The sequence below is a fragment of the Spinacia oleracea genome, chromosome 4 (genome assembly GCF_020520425.1).
Source record: "Spinacia oleracea cultivar Varoflay chromosome 4, BTI_SOV_V1, whole genome shotgun sequence".
Taxonomy (NCBI): Eukaryota; Viridiplantae; Streptophyta; class Magnoliopsida; order Caryophyllales; family Amaranthaceae; genus Spinacia; species Spinacia oleracea.
The window spans coordinates 2,298,306-2,320,837 of record NC_079490.1 but is presented as its reverse complement, the minus strand read 5'-3'; the positions used below and the strand labels follow the sequence as shown (position 1 = coordinate 2,320,837).

General features: G+C 39.2%; 2 protein-coding genes across 3 annotated transcripts; both read left to right on the top strand.

The window, feature by feature from the left end:
• The first annotated feature begins 472 nt into the window (after positions 1-472).
• LOC110801112 (glucan endo-1,3-beta-glucosidase-like) lies at positions 473-4,681 on the top strand. Of its 2 annotated transcripts, none has more exons than XM_022006435.2 (4): positions 473-621; positions 1,693-1,833; positions 2,547-2,788; positions 3,697-4,681. In XM_022006435.2, the coding sequence occupies exons 1-4, from the start codon at positions 534-536 to the stop codon at positions 4,378-4,380; spliced, it is 1,155 nt and encodes a 384-aa protein (XP_021862127.2). In that variant the 5' UTR covers positions 473-533; the 3' UTR covers positions 4,381-4,681. The 2 variants fall into 2 exon arrangements, with proteins under 2 accessions (XP_021862127.2, XP_021862121.2); XM_022006429.2 differs by having other exon boundaries at positions 1,684-1,833.
• A 14,757-nt stretch (positions 4,682-19,438) lies between these two features.
• Positions 19,439-21,348, top strand: LOC110800785 (glucan endo-1,3-beta-glucosidase-like). Its single transcript, XM_022006113.2, has 2 exons — positions 19,439-19,587; positions 20,181-21,348. The coding sequence occupies exons 1-2, from the start codon at positions 19,503-19,505 to the stop codon at positions 21,134-21,136; spliced, it is 1,041 nt and encodes a 346-aa protein (XP_021861805.2). The 5' UTR covers positions 19,439-19,502; the 3' UTR covers positions 21,137-21,348.
• Positions 21,349-22,532: the final 1,184 nt, after the last annotated feature.

Below are 22,532 nucleotides of genomic sequence, written 5' to 3'. Positions count from 1 at the left end.
TCATTTTTGTAAACTATGTTTTGTGTTAGAAACACTACCACTTGGCGGTTTAATTTCTCATTTTACGAATCATATATCTTTTTCGTTTCTTAACCGTTTTAAGTGATACAAAACTCAAACTACAATAATTTGTATCTTTGACGACAACTTAATTACGACGGGTCAAAAATCCCGTCGTAAAAGGCTTTAGCGACGGGGCTAACTACCAAACAAAGACGGGAACAACCGTCGCAAATGTCTTTTACGACGGGTTAACGACGGGATTTTTCATTAACGACGGCCCCCTTTTATGACGGGTTCGCGACAAGAAATCCCGTCATTAATCAACGATTATTGGCCTTTAACGACGGGATTTCCCGTCGTTAATAGTGCAATTTCTTGTAGTGTCATTTTTTATTCTTTCTATTGTACAGTTTTAATATAGACACTTGTATTATCTTTAATTTTCTATATAAACTGGCATATAAAAAGACTTACCACTATCAATGAATTGATCGAAACTATAACTAGAAATTGCAAGTTGGATATATGCCATGGCAGCTTCCCTTATCATTCCTCCAATGGCTACAGCTTCTTTGATGTTCATCGTAGCATTTGTCTTGCTTAGCCTACAGCACACAGGTATGTCTCTCACTCTAATAATCATTCTGTGAAATATGCTATAAAATCTAGGTTGATTATCCGAACTTATCAGAATCTATTTTCCTGAAATAAGTGAAAATAAGGTAATCCGAACAAACTCTTAATTGGTTTATAATCCATTGGTATTGTGCCAAGTGATCTCTTGGTGTATTTCATGTTAGGCTCAAGTCAAGATGATTGAGGGTTGGTTCGGCCATTGTGTCGAGCCCACGAACATTGGGCCTAAACAACCCCTTGCCCATGCCACACTCACTAGTTTCCTATCAAGTCGGGCTAATGTTAATAGGATGCCCAGACACGGCCCAAGCCCATATACCCTCGTGTCTTTGTTTTTTTTTTTTTTTTGGTTCTACTACGAGGAGTTCCCACCGCCTTTGGCGAGTGGACTAATCTCCCGCGGGAGTTTGCATGGGTACCTCGATGGGAAGTATCCCTCCCTGTTGAGATTTTTTCCATTACCAAGGCTCGAACCCGAAACCTTGGTTAAGGAGCAAGAGGCCCTTAACCACTCATGCCAACCTCAATTGGTTAAGGAGCAAGAGGCCCTTACCCTCGTGTCTTTGTGCCTAAGCCTAATTTCACTCGGTTAATATGCTTTATCGTGTCATGTTTGTCTTGCTTTTCCAAGACCTCGAGCCCTACCCAGTACCCACGGCCCCAAACTTTGTGCTCGTGTTGGGCCGTGCTTTTCCTGTGCCTGTGTTGGATTGTACGTTTTCGTGTTGGGTAATGTCATGCCATGGGCCGGCTTGGCCCAGTGCGCGCCATCTTTAAGCTCTAAGCCATAAATTAAGCTGTTTAATACCAATTGTTTATTGGTTCAGTGGTGATTGGGGCTGAACTTGGTAGGGAGAACCCGTGTTCGATCCCCCACAACAACAATTGCGAGGGGACTGGAACCTAACCACCCAGAACTTACCCCGAATCCGGATTAGCCTTAAGGGTAAACCGGGAGCTAATACCAAAAAAAAATTAAGCTGTTTAATATCTCTATCTTATGACCTTAATTAGTTATTTTGCATACTAATAATGAGTTTTAAGACATTGTAGTTGCACAACTGGGAGTATGCTACGGCCGAAACGGAAACAACTTACCAAACGCACAAGCTACAACAGACCTTTACAACTACTACGGCATAGGAGCAATGCGACTCTACGCACCCGACCAATCAACCCTCCAAGCCCTACAAGGTATTAAAGATAATATTAAGGAGACTTAGAATATATTAATTGATCGATTACAATCAATCAGAATAATTTACACTACAAGAAATTGTACTATTAACGATATGAAATCCCGTCGCTAAAGGCCAATAATTGTTGATTAACGACGAGATTTTTCGTCGCGAACCCGTCATAAAAAGGAGGCCGGCATTAATGAAAAATCTCGTCATTAACCCGTCGTAAAAGACATTTTCTACGGTTGTTCCCGTCTTTGTTGGGTTGTTATCCCCGTCGCGAAAACCCTTTTGCGACGGGATTTTTACCGTCGTTATTAGGTTGTCATAAAAGATATTTTTGTAGTGTTAATTTAGTATAGATTTTATTATAGTTACACTACAAGAATTTGTATCTTTAATAAAAACCTAGTAACGACGGGTCAAAAATCCCGTCGCAAAAGTCTTTTGCGACGGGGATGACAAACAAAGACGGGAACAATCGTCGTAAATTTCTTTTACGACGGGATTTTCCATTAATGACACCCCTTTTATGACGGGTTTGCAACAGGAAATCACATCGTTAATCGACGATTGTTGGCCTTTAGCGACGGGATTTTCAATCGTTAATGGTACAATTTCTTATAATGTTAGTTGTATTTTTCTTATTTATGTTCATTATTGACTTTGCAATATTTAATTTTATAAATACTCCTTCATAACTCTACCATGATATCATAATACTAGGAACGGGCATCGAACTCACACTCGGCGTCCCTAACGAAGACATACAATGCATAGCCTGCGATCAACAAACAGCAAACGAGTGGGTCGAAACAAACATCATACCTTACGCAACATCAATCAAGTACATCGCAGTTGGAAACGAAATCCACCCCTCTGATGAACCTACAGCCTCGTCTTTACACCCTGCAATGCAGAACATACAAAACGCGATTAACTCAAACAACTTAACAGGGCAGATTAAGGTATTGATAAACTCATCGGGCCATATACATAAGCACGTATATGAGAAGAGACTGATCGACCACATATAAGTCTGACGGAGTTCCATTCTAAAAATTAATTGATGATAATTAGATCTGATTATTGGACAGGGTAGCTTAATGGGTATAAGGTTTGGGTCACGTTAATATGGTTCTTATTGAGTAGGGCTCTTACTAGACAACGTCATTATTGGACAAAGTCGGGTCAATATATGGCCAAACTTATACCCCATTAATTTTGAAAACTAAAATAGTTATGATATAGAAAATTATATAGATAGCTTCGTATTTACTTGTATTCGCGTATGACTTTTTTTTCATTTAATTTTGTTTGTTTATTGACCTGGCTACAATCGGCTCGTTATTGACCCGCGATCCGCTTTGACCAGCCCATTATTGACCTGCTAAAATTGACCCTCTTATTACCCGACTCGCTTTTGACCCACACTGATTGAGTAGGGCTCTTACTAGACAACGTCTTTATTGGACAAAGTCAAGGGTCAATATAGGGTCAAACTTATACCCCATTAATTTTGAAAACTAAAATAGTTATGATATAGAAAATGATATAGATAGCTTCATATTTACTTGTATTCGCATATGACTCTCTTTTTTTTCATTTAATTTTGTTCGTTTATTGACCCGGCTACAATCGGCTCACCGTTGACCCGCGATCCGCTTTGACCAGCCCATTATTGACCCGCTAAAATTGACCCTCTTATTACCCGACTCACTTTTGACCCACACCGACCCTGACCTTACCCGTCCAATAACCAGGCCTAGTGATAGGTGGAGTAACCTACAATCTTACATGTTAGTTAATCTTTCTCCATTTATTTTAATATAGGATAACTTGTCTAATACTCACATGTGGATCATACTCTTAACAGGTCTCTACTGCAATTGACACGAGCTTGATTGTGAACTCTTATCCACCATCTAAAGCGGAGTTTGGGAACTTATCGTTTATTACACCAATAATTGATTTCTTAACGAGTAACAATTCGCCATTGTTGGTAAACATTCAGCCTTATACTTCTTATGTAAATAATCAAAAGGATATTACCCTTGATTTTGCGTTATTTACTGCGTGCGGAACTGTTTTTACTGATGGTGAAACCGGCAAAGAGTACCAGAATTTGTTTGACGCGATTTACGATGCGGTTTTTGTTGCGGTGGGGAAAGTTGTTGGATCCCCGTCTCAGAACGGGAAGTACCGGAAACCTCCGCCTAGGGTGGTGGCTTCGGAAAGTGGGTGGCCGTCTAAAGGTGGGTTTTCTAAAAAAGGGAGAAGGCACCACCGCTACCACCGCCACCACCGCCAGGTGAATGGTGGGTTGGAGTGTGGAGGGGCAAGTGGTGAGGCGGCGACGCCGGAAAATGCGAAGATGTATTACACGAATTTGATTAAGCATGTGAAGAAGGGGACACCGTTGACGGAAGGTGAAGAAATTGAGACGTATTTGTTTGCGATGTTTGATGAGGATGAGAAACCCGGGGATGAATCGGAGCGGTTTTACGGGCTTTTTACGCCCGATCAACAACCCAAGTACGGCATACTCGACATCTGTTGACCGATTTACGATAGTATTAAGTTGTGTTACCTGGACTCGGGTACCGATGTCGGATAGGTGTGCGTGTTAGGTGTCTAACTCAGCTATTTTCGAAGAAAAAACATGATTTTGGTCTAAAATAAAGTGTACAGTGTCCATACTCATGTACAAGTGTCGAGGATTCGGCACGGATACTTGAAGTAAATGAAAAGTCCAAATAACATAAGTATTTATATAAGAAAAGTGTTTCCATATTGTATAACTAAAAGATAATCGTTATGTACTTGTTTTCTGTAAAATAAAGAATGGAGCATGTTTTATACTTTGCACATGTAAGAACTACAAGAATTAAACCCATTGAATTTTTACCGGCACCGCCACTAAGACCCTTGGTTACACAAGTCTTGTAAAACCAAAATATGCGAGTGAATTTGAATTGTACAAATGTGTTAGAACATTGACATTATATTCTCACTAAAGTGTCCCATTTAAATTCTTAAAGATGTCCGGAACACAACATAACTTAACATTTGAGACTGTTTCTTTTCTCCGTTGTTATTAGAGAAAAATAAGGTATCGAATTCATGGCTTACAATAGCCATAGTTACTTCGACAAATTTTTAATCGGTTCGCTTATGGTAATGATTGTTTTCTTCTATCGTCTAAAAAGATGAGTTAAGTTGGTCTTATATTCGGCTTGCCAACTCAAAAAAAAATGCCACTTAATTAACAAAAATTCATGAACTTATATACGTAGTACAATTGAATTTAAATTATCAGTCTTCAATTTTTACACATCAATTGATAAAATTCAAGCATTTATAGTCAATATTGAAGTATTATCTTTAACTTATGCAAGAATTTCATATCATTGATTAGTCCAATAGAGTAACATTATAGCAAGAATCAAAAAAAAAACTTCTTCCTCCTTATAATGCTAAATATTTTCATCTTAGGCATACATACTAGATTTAACTAACATATCTATAGCTAATCCAACTAGGAGCCGCCTCTTCTTTTCCTCCTCCCTTTATCTGGATCGCGAAGCCTAACCTCTGTTCAGGTGCATTCTATCACCTGATTTTTACTTATTATTTTTAAACATATCTTATTATCTGAACTTACTGAATTTATTAGAGCCTATTCACATTCATTTTAATTATAAATTGTACTTAGTAACCCTTACCTCTTTGTTATTTTGTGGTTTTAGATGTCACATATGAAGGAAATAATGCCCTTGGTCCAAGTATGCATTCTATGTTAAGTCTAATAAATGCGGTTCAGTATTAATTAACAAGTTAATAATTCAGTGAGATCAAGTGAGCTGAATGCCTAGCTAGAGGCCGCTTCAGTTCAAGTGGAATTAATGATATTAATCCACAGCTTACTCTTGACTGAACCCGTAGGGTCACACAAATAGTACGTAAACGGATCAAGTATTTAATGGCATTAAATACTCCATCTATGAATATTCGGAACCGACGGATCTTGGTTTCAGTGGGAGCTAAGATCGTCACAGGCAAGAAATGAATACTCCGGAAACGATGATATTGCCGGAAACGGAAATATGGATCGTATCGGAAATATGAATATTATCCAAGTCGTAGATGTTGCCGGAAACGGAAACATGGTACGTGTCGGAAAATATTATTGGAAATGGAAATATTACCAGAATCGGAAATATTGCCGGAAACGGAAATATTGTCAGAATCGGAAATATTAAATATTGTTCGTATCGGAAATAGATTCCGGAAATGGAAATTTAATCGGAAGCGTATCGTACGAATTAGCATCGAACGAGGCTTGCCGGACGAAGGCCCAGCACGAAGCCGGGGCCAATCGCCCAGCAAGCATGCGCGCCACAAGCCCAGCCAAGGCAGCGCCCAGGCCTACCGCAAGGCAGGCCCAGCGCGCGCCAAGGGCCACGGCTGCGTGGGCCGTGCTGCGCGGGCTGCTGCACGCACGCGCATGGGCAGCCCTTGTGGCTGCCGTGTGTGTGTGAGTTTGTGCTCATGCGTGATTCCTGAATCTACAAGAGTCAGTGTATGATTAAATTTCTATTCCTAATTGGATAAATTAATTAAATAGAATTCATGTAGGATTCTAATTTCAATTAATTCGTATCCTACTAGGATTACGATTCCTTTTCCATAACTCTATAAATAAAGGCCTAGGGGTCATAATTTATACACAAGTTTCAAAGTATTCAAAAGTGAGTTTTTTGAGAGAAAATTAAAACACACATCTTGCTCAAAAGTGCCGAAATTTTCTAGTACCTTAAGGGCGATTCTAGTTGGTCAATCTTAAGGCGGATCCGGACGTGCTGTGGACTATCTACGGAGGGACGACACTTGGAGTCCTAAAAGACTTGTTCTTGTTCGGTTCGGGCGCAGCTAGGGAGGGCACGCAACAAAGAGTATGCATCTAAATTATGCTATATGATTATGTGTAAATAATATGTTGTCCTGGGTTAATGGTTGTTTCCGCATGATCTATGTAATGTCATATGTATCATAACCTAACAGTGGTATCACGAGCCCCTTATTATTTTCATAATCTAAATTGCATGAACATGGTTAAATATTACAAATTTGCAAGAATTAAAAGGGGTGATTAATTTTCGTAATTGTTAATTAATTGCAAATTGCGTTTATTTAATTATATGTACGCAGTTTTTCGGCAGTTTCTTCGTTACTCATCCGAATTGAGTGATTTTTGTGTCAATTCCGCATGTAAAAGGCATTCTAAAATTTTGACAAAAATAGTATTTTTCTGCCGAACCCAGAATTCTCAAATTCGAAGCCTAACTATGACTTTTCGAAGGTTTTAGTTTTTCGAATGCAAAATTTCGTAAATTTAAAATGTTAAATTAAATATTTGCGATTCCTGTTGATAAATCTTGAATTTTTGATTGACCTACTGCATATGTTTAACAAGTTTGAATGCCTAGTCTTGTTAATTATGCAATCTAATTTGTAATTATGATTAATTTGTTGAAAATTAGAATAATTTAGAATTAATTTGATTTTCATAATTAATTGTAATTTAATTAGAAACCTATGATTAAAAACCACCATAAAAATTGTAAATTTACGATAAATTTTAAATTTTTATGACCTAGACTTGAATCCATATCAATCGGAAATCAATTGGATAATAAATTTTCGATTTTTTCGCCCTAAAATTATGAAATTAATAATATTTATTAATTTGTCATTAATTTTAAATATAAATTTTAAATTTTTATGCGATTCGTTCAAATAACTTGCACGCACGAAGCAATGGACGCTTCGTGTTACCCTTAAGGGGTGTTGTATAATGCGGGCGTGCGACGACGAGCAAGGGAGCTCGTCGCCCGTGCGGCACGAATGCAATGAGCAAGGGCGTAGTGCACGAGCACAAGGCAGCAGCCCTGCCTTGTGTCGTGTGCCACGAGCAATGAACGAATGGGCATGGGCGAAGGGCGAGCCAAGACAGTCGCGTGTGGGCAGCAAGCGAGCTGCGCCACAACGCGCGCTGCCTCGCACAAGTGCGCGCAGCCTCGCGCGCAGCGAGCGCAAGCTCGCGTGCCACGAGCGCTGCGCCCAGCACTGCTCGCGCGCGCAGCGCGCGATGTCGCTCGCCCAGCGAGCGATGTCGCGCCCCAGCGAGCGATGGCTCGCGCGCGCAGCGCGCAATGTCGCTCGCTCAGCGAGCGATGTCGCGCCCCAGCGAGCGATGGCTCGCGCGCACAGCGAGCGAGCCAGCGCGCCCAGCGAGCGATCTCGCGCGCGCGCACTGCGAGCGATAGCTCGCGTGCGATGGGGCGCTGTGCGGAGGCTTGCGATAGGACAGCAGCAGCTATGCGACGAGCGCATGGGCTGCGCGCACATGGCCAGCAATGGCTGTGTGCGTGCGGCCCATGGGCGTGCAACGCATAGGGTGTTTGCGTTACGATTAGATCGTTTTGAATGTTTAATTTGAAAATTTCAGTTCACGTAATTTTAATTAATTTTAAAATTAATAATTTGAATTAATTTCTTGGATTTTAATTTTGAATATTATAATTATAATAAATGGAATTTATTCTAATTATTTTACTAAAATTAAAATCATGAATTAATTTAAATACGACTGAAATTAAATTAAATTTTTGGATTCAATTATAAATTTATATGAGCTTTAAATTTTAATTAAATTTGTATGTTTCCGGTTAGACTAGAAATACAATTTTATGTTTAAAATTAGTAAAGCATATGAATTTATTGGTTTGAGTGGGAGCGCTTTTTAGTCATAAACTCTTGATTAGGTCTACAAATCCTTAAGGTTAAAACAACTCGATTAGAATTAATAAGGACTGAATAATTGGTAGATTATTGGTGCCCTTGATTAATTGCTGCAAATGTTTACGTGATGCATAATGTGTTTTACTAACCAGCTATGTGGGCCATTCATGATAATGAATGGGTGAATGGTATATATTGTATATGTACTGTTTTGCAGGTTATGAAGTGACTAGTATGGCCCAAATAGGATAGAAAATATGGTCTGCGTACCATTAATTTGAATGTAATTGGTCTAAAGCACCAAAGTTATTTTTCAATTCAAATATGGTCTGCGTACCATCAAATAGTTGTAATTAGTTATAGCTTATCCTATTTGAAGAAAATGGTGCCTCCCACGGAGATTTTCAAGACGGACTTTGAAGTCAAAGCTTCAAGATGAAGTCGGGCCATACTAGATCACAAATATCTTATGCATGTTTTAAGTTATTTATTGCTTTAAATATGTCTTAAAATGCATGAGATCAAAAGCTTGATTATGTTGCATGATTAAGGATTTTAGTTCACTTAAAATCTAACCAACATAGTAAGAGCCTTAAGTTCCAAACTTAAAAATTGAGTTAAAAGGTGCCATGCCAAAATATACACTTGCTTGGATATCCTTTACATCAATCTAGTAATAGTTTTCGCTCAGCGAGGTGTTACTTATTGGTCCTAAAGGGGCAAGGTACACAAATAATTGTGAGTACATGTTAGTTTTGGTGAAACTCAACGATATAAGTAAGGAGTCCTTTTATGTCGTGGCAAATTCGATAGGTTTACCTAATAAGTTCTTAGACGTACCTATCAACCAAGAATAGTTTCTAGACTATTAGCAAAAGGCTTTTGCTTACCTAAGATGTTCTAGGATTAAGTCGACAAACTGTGCTTAGTTCTTCAATGATTTTAGGATCTTGGAATCATTTTATTCACACCTGCCGGAACACATAACTTGAATAAAATGCTTAATAAACATTGAATTATGCATGTATGCTAGAATTTAAGTTTATTAAGAGAAACTGTGAATGGTTATTTATTTGTTTATTCTTTTCAATTGTAGTTTTTAATATGGCAAACAACAATTCATTCAACATTCGATCAATTCTCGAAAAGGAGAAGTTGAACGGGAAAAACTTCCTTGACTGGCAAAGGAACTTGCAAATAGTTCTTATGCAGGAAGAAAAGGAGTATGTCCTGGATGAGGCGATGCCCGAAGCTCCTGGCGACGGGGTCACTCAGGCTGCCCTCAATCGTTGGATTGATGCCAACAAGGATGTGAAATGTCTAATGCTCGCCACCATGAGTGCGGATCTGCAGAAAACGTTCATCAACTCAGATGCTTTCACAATCATCAGTGAGTTGAAGAACATGTTCCAAGATCTGGCTCGAGTCAAAAGATTCGAGACTCATAGGCAAATTCTTGAGACCAAGCTTAAGAAAGGCGAGCCCGTAAGTCCACATGTTCTCAAAATGATTGGACTCATTGAGAATATGAGTCGGCTGGATCAGCAATTTTCTCAGGAAATGGCTATAGACACCATCCTCCATTCTCTTCATAGCGGGTATGATCAGTTCAAACTGAACTACAGTATGAATAGTCTGGACAAAACGCTCACTGAGCTTCACGGTATGCTGAAAACCGCTGAAAAGACGCTCAAAAGTGATAAGCAGGATGTGCTTATGGTGCGTGGGGGCAAGTTCAAGAAATCTGGAAAGAAGAGGAATGCTAAGAAAGGTGGCAACAAGGCCAGCCCAACTAAGCAAACTGGCGCCAAATCTGCAAAGAGGAAGGTCAGTCAACCCACTTCTGAATCCGAATGCTTCTACTGCAAGAAGAAGGGGCATTGGAAGAGAGATTGCTTGAAGCTAAAGGAAGATCAGAAGAACAGAACAGTCGTTCCATCTTCAGGTATTTTCGTTATAGACTGTATACTTGCTAATTCAACTTCTTGGGTATTAGATACAGGTTGTGGCTCACACTTATGTTCCAATCCACAGGGACTAAGAAGAAGTAGAAAGTTAAGCAAGGGTGAAGTCGACCTACGAGTGGGAAATGGAGCACGGATTGCTGCATTAGCTGTAGGAACTTACTATTTGTCGTTGCCCTCCGGGCTAGTTTTGGAACTGGAAGAATGTTTCCATGTTCCAAGTCTTACTAAAAACATCATTTCAGTTTCTTGCTTAGATGCTAAGGGATTTTCCTTTATAATAAAAGACAATAGTTGTTCGTTTTATTTTAAAGAGATGTTTTATGGATCTGCTAGATTAGTCAATGGACTTTATTTATTAGATCACGACAAACAATTATATAACATAAATACCAAAAAGGCCAAAAAGGATGATTCAGATCTCACCTATCTGTGGCATTGTCGATTAGGCCATATAAACTTGAAACGCTTAGAAAGACTTCAAAGGGAAGGAATTCTAGAACCATTTGACTTAGAGGATTATGGTAAATGCGAATCATGTTTACTTGGCAAAATGACAAAGCAACCTTTCTCTAAAGTTGGAGAAAGAGCAAATGAACTATTGGGTTTAATCCATACAGATGTATGTGGACCAATGAGTACAAATGCTAGAGGTGGTTTCAGCTACTTTATCACTTTCACTGATGACTTCAGTAGGTATGGTTATGTCTACCTAATGAAGCATAAGTCTGAATCCTTTGACAAATTCAAGGAATTTCAGAGTGAAGTAGAGAATCAATTAGGCAAGAAGATTAAGGCACTGCGGTCTGATAGAGGCGGTGAATATCTGAGCTATGAATTTGATGACCATCTGAAAGAATGTGGAATTCTATCAGAATTGACTCCTCCTGGAACACCACAATGGAACGGTGTGTCAGAACGGAGGAACAGAACCTTGCTAGACATGGTCAGGTCAATGATGGGTCAGGCCGAACTTCCATTAGAATTTTGGGGACATGCACTAAATACAGCTGCACTCACTATAAATAGAGCTCCGTCTAAAGCTGTCGAAAAGACTCCATACGAATTATGGTTTGGAAAGCCTCCAAATGTGTCTTTTCTTAAGATTTGGGGATGTGAAGTATACGTCAAACGATTAATTTCAGACAAACTTCATCCAAAATCTGACAAATGTATCCTTGTGGGCTATCCAAAGGAAACAAAGGGGTATTACTTCTACAATACATCTGAGAACAAAGTGTTTGTTGCTCGAGATGGTGTCTTTTTGGAGAAGGATCACATTTCCAAAATGACAAGTGGGAGAAAAGTAGACCTCGAAGAAATTCGAGTCGAACAACAAACTCTAGAGAATGCTCAAGATGACATTCAGGATGAAACTCAGAGATCTTTAGAAGAATCTGGTGAGAATCATGGTCAATCTAGAAATATTACCCCGCGTAGATCGCAAAGATATAGATCTCAACCGGAAAGGTACTTAGGTATTTTGACGAACGAGAGCTATGACGTTCTATTACTTGAAAGTGATGAACCTGCGACTTACAAGCAAGCTATGACGAGCCCTAGCTCCAAGCAGTGGCAAGAAGCCATGCAATCTGAATTAGACTCCATGTCTGAAAACCAAGTATGGGATTTGGTCGATTTGCCAGATGGCTACCAAGCCATTGGAAGCAAATGGGTTTTCAAACTGAAAAAGGACAAGGATGGGAAACTTGAAGTCTTCAAAGCTAGATTGGTTGCAAAAGGTTACAGGCAAGTCCACGGTGTGGATTACGATGAAACCTTTTCACCAGTTGCAATGCTAAAGTCTATTCGAATAATGTTAGCAATCGCTGCATATTACGATTACGAAATATGGCAGATGGATGTCAAAACTGCTTTCTTAAACGGCGTTTTAACAGAAACTGTGTTTATGACACAGCCTGAAGGTTTTGAGGATCCAAAGAATGCTAAAAAGGTATGCAAGCTAAAGAAGTCAATCTACGGATTGAAGCAGGCATCCAGGAGCTGGAATATACGTTTTGATGAAGCAGTCAGTGACTTTGGTTTCATCAAGAACGCAGACGAATCTTGTGTATACAAGAAGGTCAGTGGGAGCAAAATTGCTTTCCTAGTATTATATGTCGACGACATATTGCTTATCGGAAATGACATTCCTATGTTGAACTCTGTCAAGATTTGGCTTGGGAAATGTTTTTCGATGAAGGATCTAGGAGAAGCACAGTACATATTGGGCATCAAGATTTACAGAGATAGATCTAAAAAGATGATTGGACTTAGTCAAAGCACTTATATCAATAAGGTGCTTGATAGGTTCAAGATGGCGGACTCCAAGCGAGGCTACCTACCCATGTCTCATGGAATGACTCTAAGCAAGACTCAGTGCCCAAAAACACTTGATGAGCGTAGACGAATGAATGGGATTCCATATGCATCATTGATTGGTTCAATAATGTATGCTATGATATGTACACGCCCGGATGTTGCGTACGCACTCAGTGCTACGAGCAGATACCAGTCAGACCCAGGAGAGGCGCATTGGACTGCTGCCAAGAATATTCTGAAGTACCTGAAAGGGCACAAAGATGACTTCCTGGTCTATGGTGGAGATGATGAATTAATTGTTAAAGGGTATACGGACGCAAGTTTCCAAACCGACAAAGATGATTTCAGATCACAGTCTGGGTTTGTCTTCTGCCTCAACGGAGGAGCAGTAAGCTGGAAAAGTGCTAAGCAAAGCACCATTGCGGATTCTACAACTGAAGCGGAGTACATTGCTGCACATGAAGCAGCAAAGGAAGCTATATGGCTAAGGAAGTTCATAGGAGAACTTGGTGTAGTCCCCTCCATTAAAGGACCAATAGCCCTGTATTGTGATAATAACGGAGCTATTGCACAGGCAAAAGAGCCTAGACACCACCAGAGAGTCAAGCATGTACTTCGTAGATTTCACCTTCTACGAGAGTTCGTTGAAAGAAAAGAAGTCGAGATAAGCAAAATTGGAACTGATGACAACATATCAGATCCATTAACTAAACCTCTGCCGCAAGCGAAGCACAACTCGCACACTGCAGCTATGGGAATCAAGCATATTGGAGAATGGCTTTGATGTCTCTGTTTAATGTTTTAAAGTTTTAGAGTTTAAATCTTTGTAAAACATTATTGGTTAATCATTCACAATAAATGAAAGAAATTCATTTTTCCATTTAATTTGTGGTTTATTAAATGATGAGTCCCTTCAACTTGACGATATATTCAAGATAGACTGTCAGGACCAGTCCTGTGACTAAGAAATGTCTATCAAGTGAACTTGAATGTCAAAGGTTGAAAATGGTCCCTAATCGGAGTTTTCTATAAAATTGGACGCATAGAAAACGTTAGACGATTAGAATGCAAGATGACTAGTAGTTCTGTTTCTTGAACTATGTGGACATGGCAATGTCATAATCATTTGCATAGATACTTACTTTGGGAAGACTAGTATCGGACAAGACCTATGAAACTTTACTGTAAGAGATGAAAGTCTGTCATAAGTAAATTTCATTAAATTATTAGACACTAAATCCTCAATACCTGAGTGATTTGAGATTACTTGTTTGAGAACTGGTTGCTTTGACGTTGACCAACCGTCGCACCGTAAAAGGAGGCTATAAAGGCAACGCTCAGGTAATCACCTATCAAACGAAGTCTAATCTCAAGATCGCAAGATTGGGATTGTCCTCCCATAAATCGGGATGAGATGCTTAAAAGTTGTACAAGGCCACTCGGAGAGCTAGAAACTGTGAAATGCATGGCCGTGCTCGGATGAATCATAGGCTATGATTATCTGTTTATTTGATCAGTTGAACTCTGAAACCGAGGAACACCTCTGGACATAATAAGGATGACAACTCTTACCTTATGTTCAAGAGCAAGCATCGAGCGACAAAGGAATTAGGAAATGCACACTTGTCCCTAAGGACAAGTGGGAGACTGAAGGAAATAATGCCCTTGGTCCAAGTATGCATTCTATGTTAAGTCTAATAAATGCGGTTCAGTATTAATTAACAAGTTAATAATTCAGTGAGATCAAGTGAGCTGAATGCCTAGCTAGAGGCCGCTTCAGTTCAAGTGGAATTAATGATATTAATCCACAGCTTACTCTTGACTGAACCCGTAGGGTCACACAAATAGTACGTAAACGGATCAAGTATTTAATGGCATTAAATACTCCATCTATGAATATTCGGAACCGACGGATCTTGGTTTCAGTGGGAGCTAAGATCGTCACAGGCAAGAAATGAATACTCCGGAAACGATGATATTGCCGGAAACGGAAATATGGATCGTATCGGAAATATGAATATTATCCAAGTCGTAGATGTTGCCGGAAACGGAAACATGGTACGTGTCGGAAAATATTATTGGAAATGGAAATATTACCAGAATCGGAAATATTGCCGGAAACGGAAATATTGTCAGAATCGGAAATATTAAATATTGTTCGTATCGGAAATAGATTCCGGAAATGGAAATTTAATCGGAAGCGTATCGTACGAATTAGCATCGAACGAGGCTTGCCGGACGAAGGCCCAGCACGAAGCCGGGGCCAATCGCCCAGCAAGCATGCGCGCCACAAGCCCAGCCAAGGCAGCGCCCAGGCCTACCGCAAGGCAGGCCCAGCGCGCGCCAAGGGCCACGGCTGCGTGGGCCGTGCTGCGCGGGCTGCTGCTCGCACGCGCATGGGCAGCCCTTGTGGCTGCCGTGTGTGTGTGAGTTTGTGCTCATGCGTGATTCCTGAATCTACAAGAGTCAGTGTATGATTAAATTTCTATTCCTAATTGGATAAATTAATTAAATAGAATTCATGTAGGATTCTAATTTCAATTAATTCGTATCCTACTAGGATTACGATTCCTTTTCCATAACTCTATAAATAAAGGCCTAGGGGTCATAATTTATACACAAGTTTCAAAGTATTCAAAAGTGAGTTTTTTGAGAGAAAATTAAAACACACATCTTGCTCAAAAGTGCCGAAATTTTCTAGTACCTTAAGGGCGATTCTAGTTGGTCAATCTTAAGGCGGATCCGGACGTGCTGTGGACTATCTACGGAGGGACGACACTTGGAGTCCTAAAAGACTTGTTCTTGTTCGGTTCGGGCGCAGCTAGGGAGGGCACGCAACAAAGAGTATGCATCTAAATTATGCTATATGATTATGTGTAAATAATATGTTGTCCTGGGTTAATGGTTGTTTCCGCATGATCTATGTAATGTCATATGTATCATAACCTAACAACATAGTGCAAGATCTACCCAACGATTTTAGTTTTGATCAATTAAAAAATAATTTTGTTATTTGCTTTGTAATGTTGTATGAGTTTTTATTAATGAATTGATTTTATCTTGAAAATAAACTAGAACTATACTTATATATTAAAAGGTCGGCATTCTTAAGAACGCATATATGTCACGTATATTTCTCCTTATTACGTCACGTTACCACTAATCAACATCATGACATGTCATTTACAACAACAAAATAAACGTGTAGCAAGGATCGAACACCAAACCTCGATTTGTTAAAAATTACACTTCCTACCATCTTAACCAACTACAATTAACTTATGTTGTGACTTTACATATAAATATACGAAGTATATATTCTTTTTACAATAAATAATAAACTTTTTTTTTGGTGTTAGCACCCGGTTCACCCTTAGGGCTAACCCGGATTCGGGGCGAGTTCTGGGTGGATAGGTTCTAGTCCCCTCCCAATTGTTGTTGTGGGAGATTGAACACGGGTCCTACCTACCAAGTTCAGCCCCAATCACCACTGAACCAACAGACACTTGGTACAATAAATAATATAGTAGTTGTAGTGTAAATGGTGTATGACATTACAATTAGCTTGTTTATGAGAAATTAGATATGATATTTTTTTGAGCATGCACATGATCAACAAGGCAACAACCTTATAAACCACTTAATTAAGGAGTTGTTAAATTGGACATGATCGATTTAGGGCACTGAAGACTTATTGCGTGCTCCCGATTGCTCCCACTTAAGAATGATCGAAGACCAATATTCCTAGGTTCAAGTGGGATTAATTCCACCAACATTATTTCAACAATGTGTACTTGCTAAGTGCTAACACCATTATACACACTTCACACTTTCCTTCCTAAAATAATACGAAGTACTAACACTACCGTCAGTCCCAGAGGCGGATCTTAAACAGTTTCATGAGAGGGGTCGGTAGAAAAAAAAAAAAAAGCAATGTACTATGTAGTTATACATACACAAATTTAGGAGGCCGTAACTAAAAATACACTATAAAATTTTCCGGCCGGGAGGTCAGGTCCACCCCAACCCAAACAAAGATCCGCCATTGGTCAGTCCGTCACTACTTAAATCTTTACTGTGGTAGCTAATCACAAGCTCGATCACGTAGAAGAAAGTCTGATCACATGCAAGTCTTTTATTGTTTTTGTTAGACACAATTATATGTTAATATTATTGTTCCTTATATAGCATTGTAAATATAGTAGTTGTAAACCCTAGTTGACTTTGTAAACTATATATACGTTAATGTCCCCTCTGCATTCCAATATGCGGATATCTTCACTAAGGGTCTTCCCTCACCCTTGTTCGTTGATTTTTGCTCCAGTCTAAGCATTCGCCCTCCTCCTGCTCCGATTGAGGGGGTGTGCTAGACACAATAATATGTTAATATTATTGTTCCATATATAGCATTGTAAATATAGTAGTTGTAATACTTGTAAACCCTAGTTGACTTTGTAAACTACTTGAGGGAGAATTCATCACAGTTTACAGTTTCATCATGAAATCAATTGAGAATGTGTGGTCGATCATGTAGAGTATTTCATTCGGCCTATAATAAGTCATTATCTCTTTTTTTCACCGCGAAACAAATTATCTCAACTCGTATGGGGATTTTCTTATAACATAATACTTGGAATAATGTGAGTTATATCACATCGTTACACTTGGGTACATTTACCTCAATTATAGGGCAAGTTGCTATTTAATTATTGAGTGAATTATTTTAGTTATGGGCTCAATATAGAAAAAGGGACACAAGGCGTCAAGATAGGAGATAAGTAGATAACATATACTATAGGGGCAATATTAGCATTGCGTCCATTTTGATTTGATGCAAATTAAATACAAAATATTCTCTATTGGTACAAATTTAATACGTGATTGCTATAAAAAAAAGGGGTTTTATTCGACGTCCTATTTCGCTAAAAATGCCCTCATTTTAATGATGAAAATACGTTATTACCCTTATGAAAATTAACTCCCTCCCTCTCCTTCCCCTCTCACCTCAACCCTTCACCCTCACCCTCCCTCTCCTGCCATCATTCCGTCAACCACCATTCACGTCCACCGCCACCGTGAATTTATTTTTTAAACATCATATTCATAATTTGACAAATGCCATGAAATTTAAATAATAAAATCACCAATTAAATTATATAATTACAACGTAGTTCATAACTTATTTTTTACTCGACAATAAGAACAAATATGTGTTTTGAACTTATTTATATCATTTGATAACATTAAATAAACAAATATATGCTTAAAAATTAAAAATATTTCATAAAGTCATTTTATAAAAAAATTATAAAGGCAATATTTTTTTTAATCGACATTAATAAATAATCAAAATTTGTTTTTTTAATTATCTTAAAATTCGGAAATTAGAAACAAAATACAAAAAAAAAGTTCAAATTTTTTTTGGGCCGCCATCACTGAGCTGCCCGTACATGGTTTGGGCCGCCATCTCTGGGCGGCCCGTACATGGTTTGGGTCGCCATCTCTGAGCGGCCCGAACCATGTATGGGCCGCCCAGAGATGGTGGCCGTGATATGGTTCCGGCCGCCATCTTTGGGCGGCCCGTACATGGTTCTGGCCGCCATCTTTGGGCGGCCCGTACATGGTTCTGGTCGCCATCTTTGGGCGGCCCGTACATGGTTCGGACCGCCATCTCTGGGCGGCCCAAAAAATTAAAAAAAAATTCAAACCTCCGGCGACGTTGTGTCCATCATGATCGACGACTACGACGTTGAAGGAGTGATTTCGTCCATGATGCAGGTGAGGTGGTGGTGGTCAGCTCAAGCGGTGAGGTGGTGGTGGTCATATCAAGCCGGTGAGGTGGTGGTGGACAGCAGGGAGCTCGAGCTAAGTGGTGGTCAACAGGATGCGGGTGGTGGTGGTCAGCAAGGAGCTCCTACGTAATCCCCCCAGATACTCACCGGAAAATTTGAGTGGGGTTGCCGGAAATTTTGTGGGGGTTGCCGGAAAATTGAGAGTGAAAACTTGAGGTAAAAGTGAAAGAAATGGAATTCTCTTTTATAAGGGTAACATCGTACTTTTACATTAAATTTTGCGGGCGATTTTAGCGTATGCAGACGTCGAATAGCGATACACAAAAAAAATTAGTATGTTATTAGTCTATCAGTAAACTAATAATCAGTACCGATTAGACTTTTACTTTATCGGTACTAACAAATCCAATAACAAATTAAGTAATCAGGGCTAATAAGAGTCACTTGCGTCTATTTTAAACTCCAGTGGTTCTTGTCCAACACTTCCTCATACTATAGTGCATGTCTTCTCATCAACCTTAGACTACAAATGACGATAATTACCATAATAACCAATAGTTGTGCATGCAAGTGTAATTAAACAAGTTCAAATCATTATATACTTATATTTGTTTCCTTCAATTTGATAATATTTAACTAAAATAAGTACAACCTTTTTGTTGCAAATATTCTCATTCTCCACTAGTTGACGTAGTAGTACAAGTTTTTTATTTCAAATATTCCCCCTATATAAAGTGGCAAATAAAAGAAATAAAACTATCAAAGAAATAATACAGCATTAATTAGTAATTTTGAATGCCATGGCTTCCCTTAACACTCCAAAAATGGCTGCCACCACCTCGCTGTTCGTAGCAGCATTCTTATTACTTAGCCTATACCGTACAGGTATCTCTCACGCTCTCTCGTAAATTGTTGTTAATTAGAGTTATGATATATTTAGGGATTTAATAGTATACGGATTATATGTTTAGAAAACGAGAATACTTGAAGTACTATGTAGTATGTACGTAGTATCTAATAATCCTACATACGTAGTATGTATTAGTTAAGCAAAAGTGATTATGTTTGTGTTTAGTCTTGTGTCAATATTGGGTTCGTTCTTCTATAATTAGAAGAACGTTACCAACTCATGCTTCTATCGCGATGAGTAGCTAGATTTCACGGGGGCAGAGTTACGGGGGTTGGCGGGCAATTGGTCTCCCTTGTGGTATCATTAAAAATTAAATATGCATTATAAAATCACATATCTAATATAGCTCTGATACCATGTCAGGTGACCAACTCAACCAAAGGTTTAAGCTAATGGTTGAAAGTCCAAGATTAGTTTATACTCTATTAGTATAGAGACAAGTCGTTGGGTACAGGGTTTGAATCATATCCTATCGCCCTTGATGTTTTTATTTTATTTTTGTTTTACATCGTTGTAAAAAACGTATGTTAATTTTTGATATGTATAATTTGTGGTTTCGTCCCTGCAGAGGCACAAACTGGAGTAAGTTATGGGAAAATAGCTAACAACTTACCATCCCCACAAGATGTGGTGAACCTCTACAAATCCAACGGCATAAAATCAATGAGACTATACTTTCCCGATCAAGCCACTCTCCAAGCCCTACAAGGAACAGACATCAAACTCATGCTCGGAGTCGCGAACGAGCACATTCAATCGATAGCGTCTTGCAAATGCGCCGCAATACGGTGGGTTCGAAACAACATAACCCCGTATCGATCATCGATCAAGTACATTGTGGTGGGGAACGAAATCGAACCGTCTAGTAAACGAGCCTCGTCGGTCGCACAGGCTATGCAAAATATTCTATCTGCACTAAATGCGCCGAACTTGAACAACCCCTCAAACGACGAAATTAAAGTTTCCACGGCGATTAACGCCGATTTATTAACAAACACGTACCCACCGTCTAACGGCCAATTTAAGGACACGTCGTATATGACCCCAATAACCAACTTTTTAGATAGTCACGGGTCACCCTTGTTGGTTAACATTTACCCTTATTTTGCGTACACTGCTGACCCGAAAGACATTTCACTTGACTACGCCTTATTTAACTCCCGTGGGGCCGTTTTTACGGACCCTAACAACGGGTTAGCCTACCAAAATCTTTTTGACGCTATGGTGGATTCGGTGTACGCGGCTCTTCGGAGAGCCGGCGTACGTCACCCGCGTGTCGTCGCGTCCGAGAGTGGATGGCCGTCGAACGGCGGATTTGCGGCCACGTTCGACAACGCAAAAAACTACAACAAAAACTTGGTCAATCATGTGAAGCAAGGGACACCTTTGACACCAGGACAACCTATTGAGACATACTTGTTCGCAATGTTTGATGAGAATGAAAAGCAAGGGGCTGATACTGAACGTAATTTCGGGCTTTTTTATCCTAATCAACAACCTAAGTATGGCCAACTTAGCTTCTAAATGTTATCAATTGGCATGTACATAGGGAATGTGTGTGTACGACTGTACGTGTGTTTAGACTGTTTTAAGTACTACACTAAATAAGACATTTTTCTTTAAATAACTTTCTTACTAAGGATTATGAACTTTTTTATGTAACTTGTATGGTAAAATGTATGATCTTGTTAAAAGAAGTTGAAGTATGCATGCCATTGGAACTTGGAAGTGAAAAATGATCTTCTTGTGTATGAAGTATAACACTACCGCTAAACAAGCCCTTTAGATGAATTTGATTTTATAAATTTACTATACCTGATTAAAAGGCAAGGTCAGGTCAGGTCAGGCCGTGGCCATAAAAAATCTACCCATTATGCCGGGACGGGTCAAGCTTCAGGCCAATTTTGTGTTCCCAAAACCCGCTATTTCGGGCCATAAATAGCGGATTGTTCGGGTCATTTTCAGGCCTGGTCAAATTTATAACTAACATTGTAGTTTTACGTTTTTCAAAGTCCGCAAATTTTTCGGGCTGAAAAATTCTACCCAAGACCCGGTATTTTTCGAGCCGGGCCATGTTGATCACCTCTAAAATTTACTTAAAAACTTTATCACAAGCATTCATACTAATGGGCCTAACACCAAAAAAAATGCATAGGCCAATATGCCAACGATCCACTACTATGGGCCTGTACTGAAACCCATAGGCCATATCTAATGAATTTTAGCTTCTAAAGGCCCATAACAGAAGCCCAAGTTACACTCATTGCAAATTTTGACCTTGAATTCCAATTGAGACAATTAAAACATCCTATATGAACTCCGATGAAAACCATGACTAATTGTCTTGTCCAAACCCACGGACCAATTTAACTTGGATCGTGTTTGAATCTACACATTTGTGAAGGACTCGTAGTAGATTAAGATTGGATCGATTAGGTTTAGAATCGAAACCATTGGGTCAATTTCACTTGAATCGTGTTTGAATCTACACATTTGTGAAGGACTCGTAGTAGATTAAGACTGTATCGATTAGGTTTAGAATCGAACCCATCGGGTCAATTTCACTTGAATCGTGTTTGAATCTACGCATTTGAGAAGGACGTATGACTGTACACTATGCACCACCATCTAAATTACATCTATTAATCACTTAACAATCTTTTATTACACTTACTCCGAAATAGAATATATGCTTTATTATTTTCACGCTAAGAAGTACGTACTACGTAGTACAACTTTGTTTCTACACATAGCCTTGAACACGTCAATAACTTCTTTAGCAATCTCATTCTCTCCCATTACTTCAAAACCTAAATAGGTCGAGATGATATAGGAGAAGACTATATGTACACTGAGTACCTCCCAATGTCATTTCAACCAATGAGAAACGTGGTGTATAAGATCCTTTGCATACAGAGAG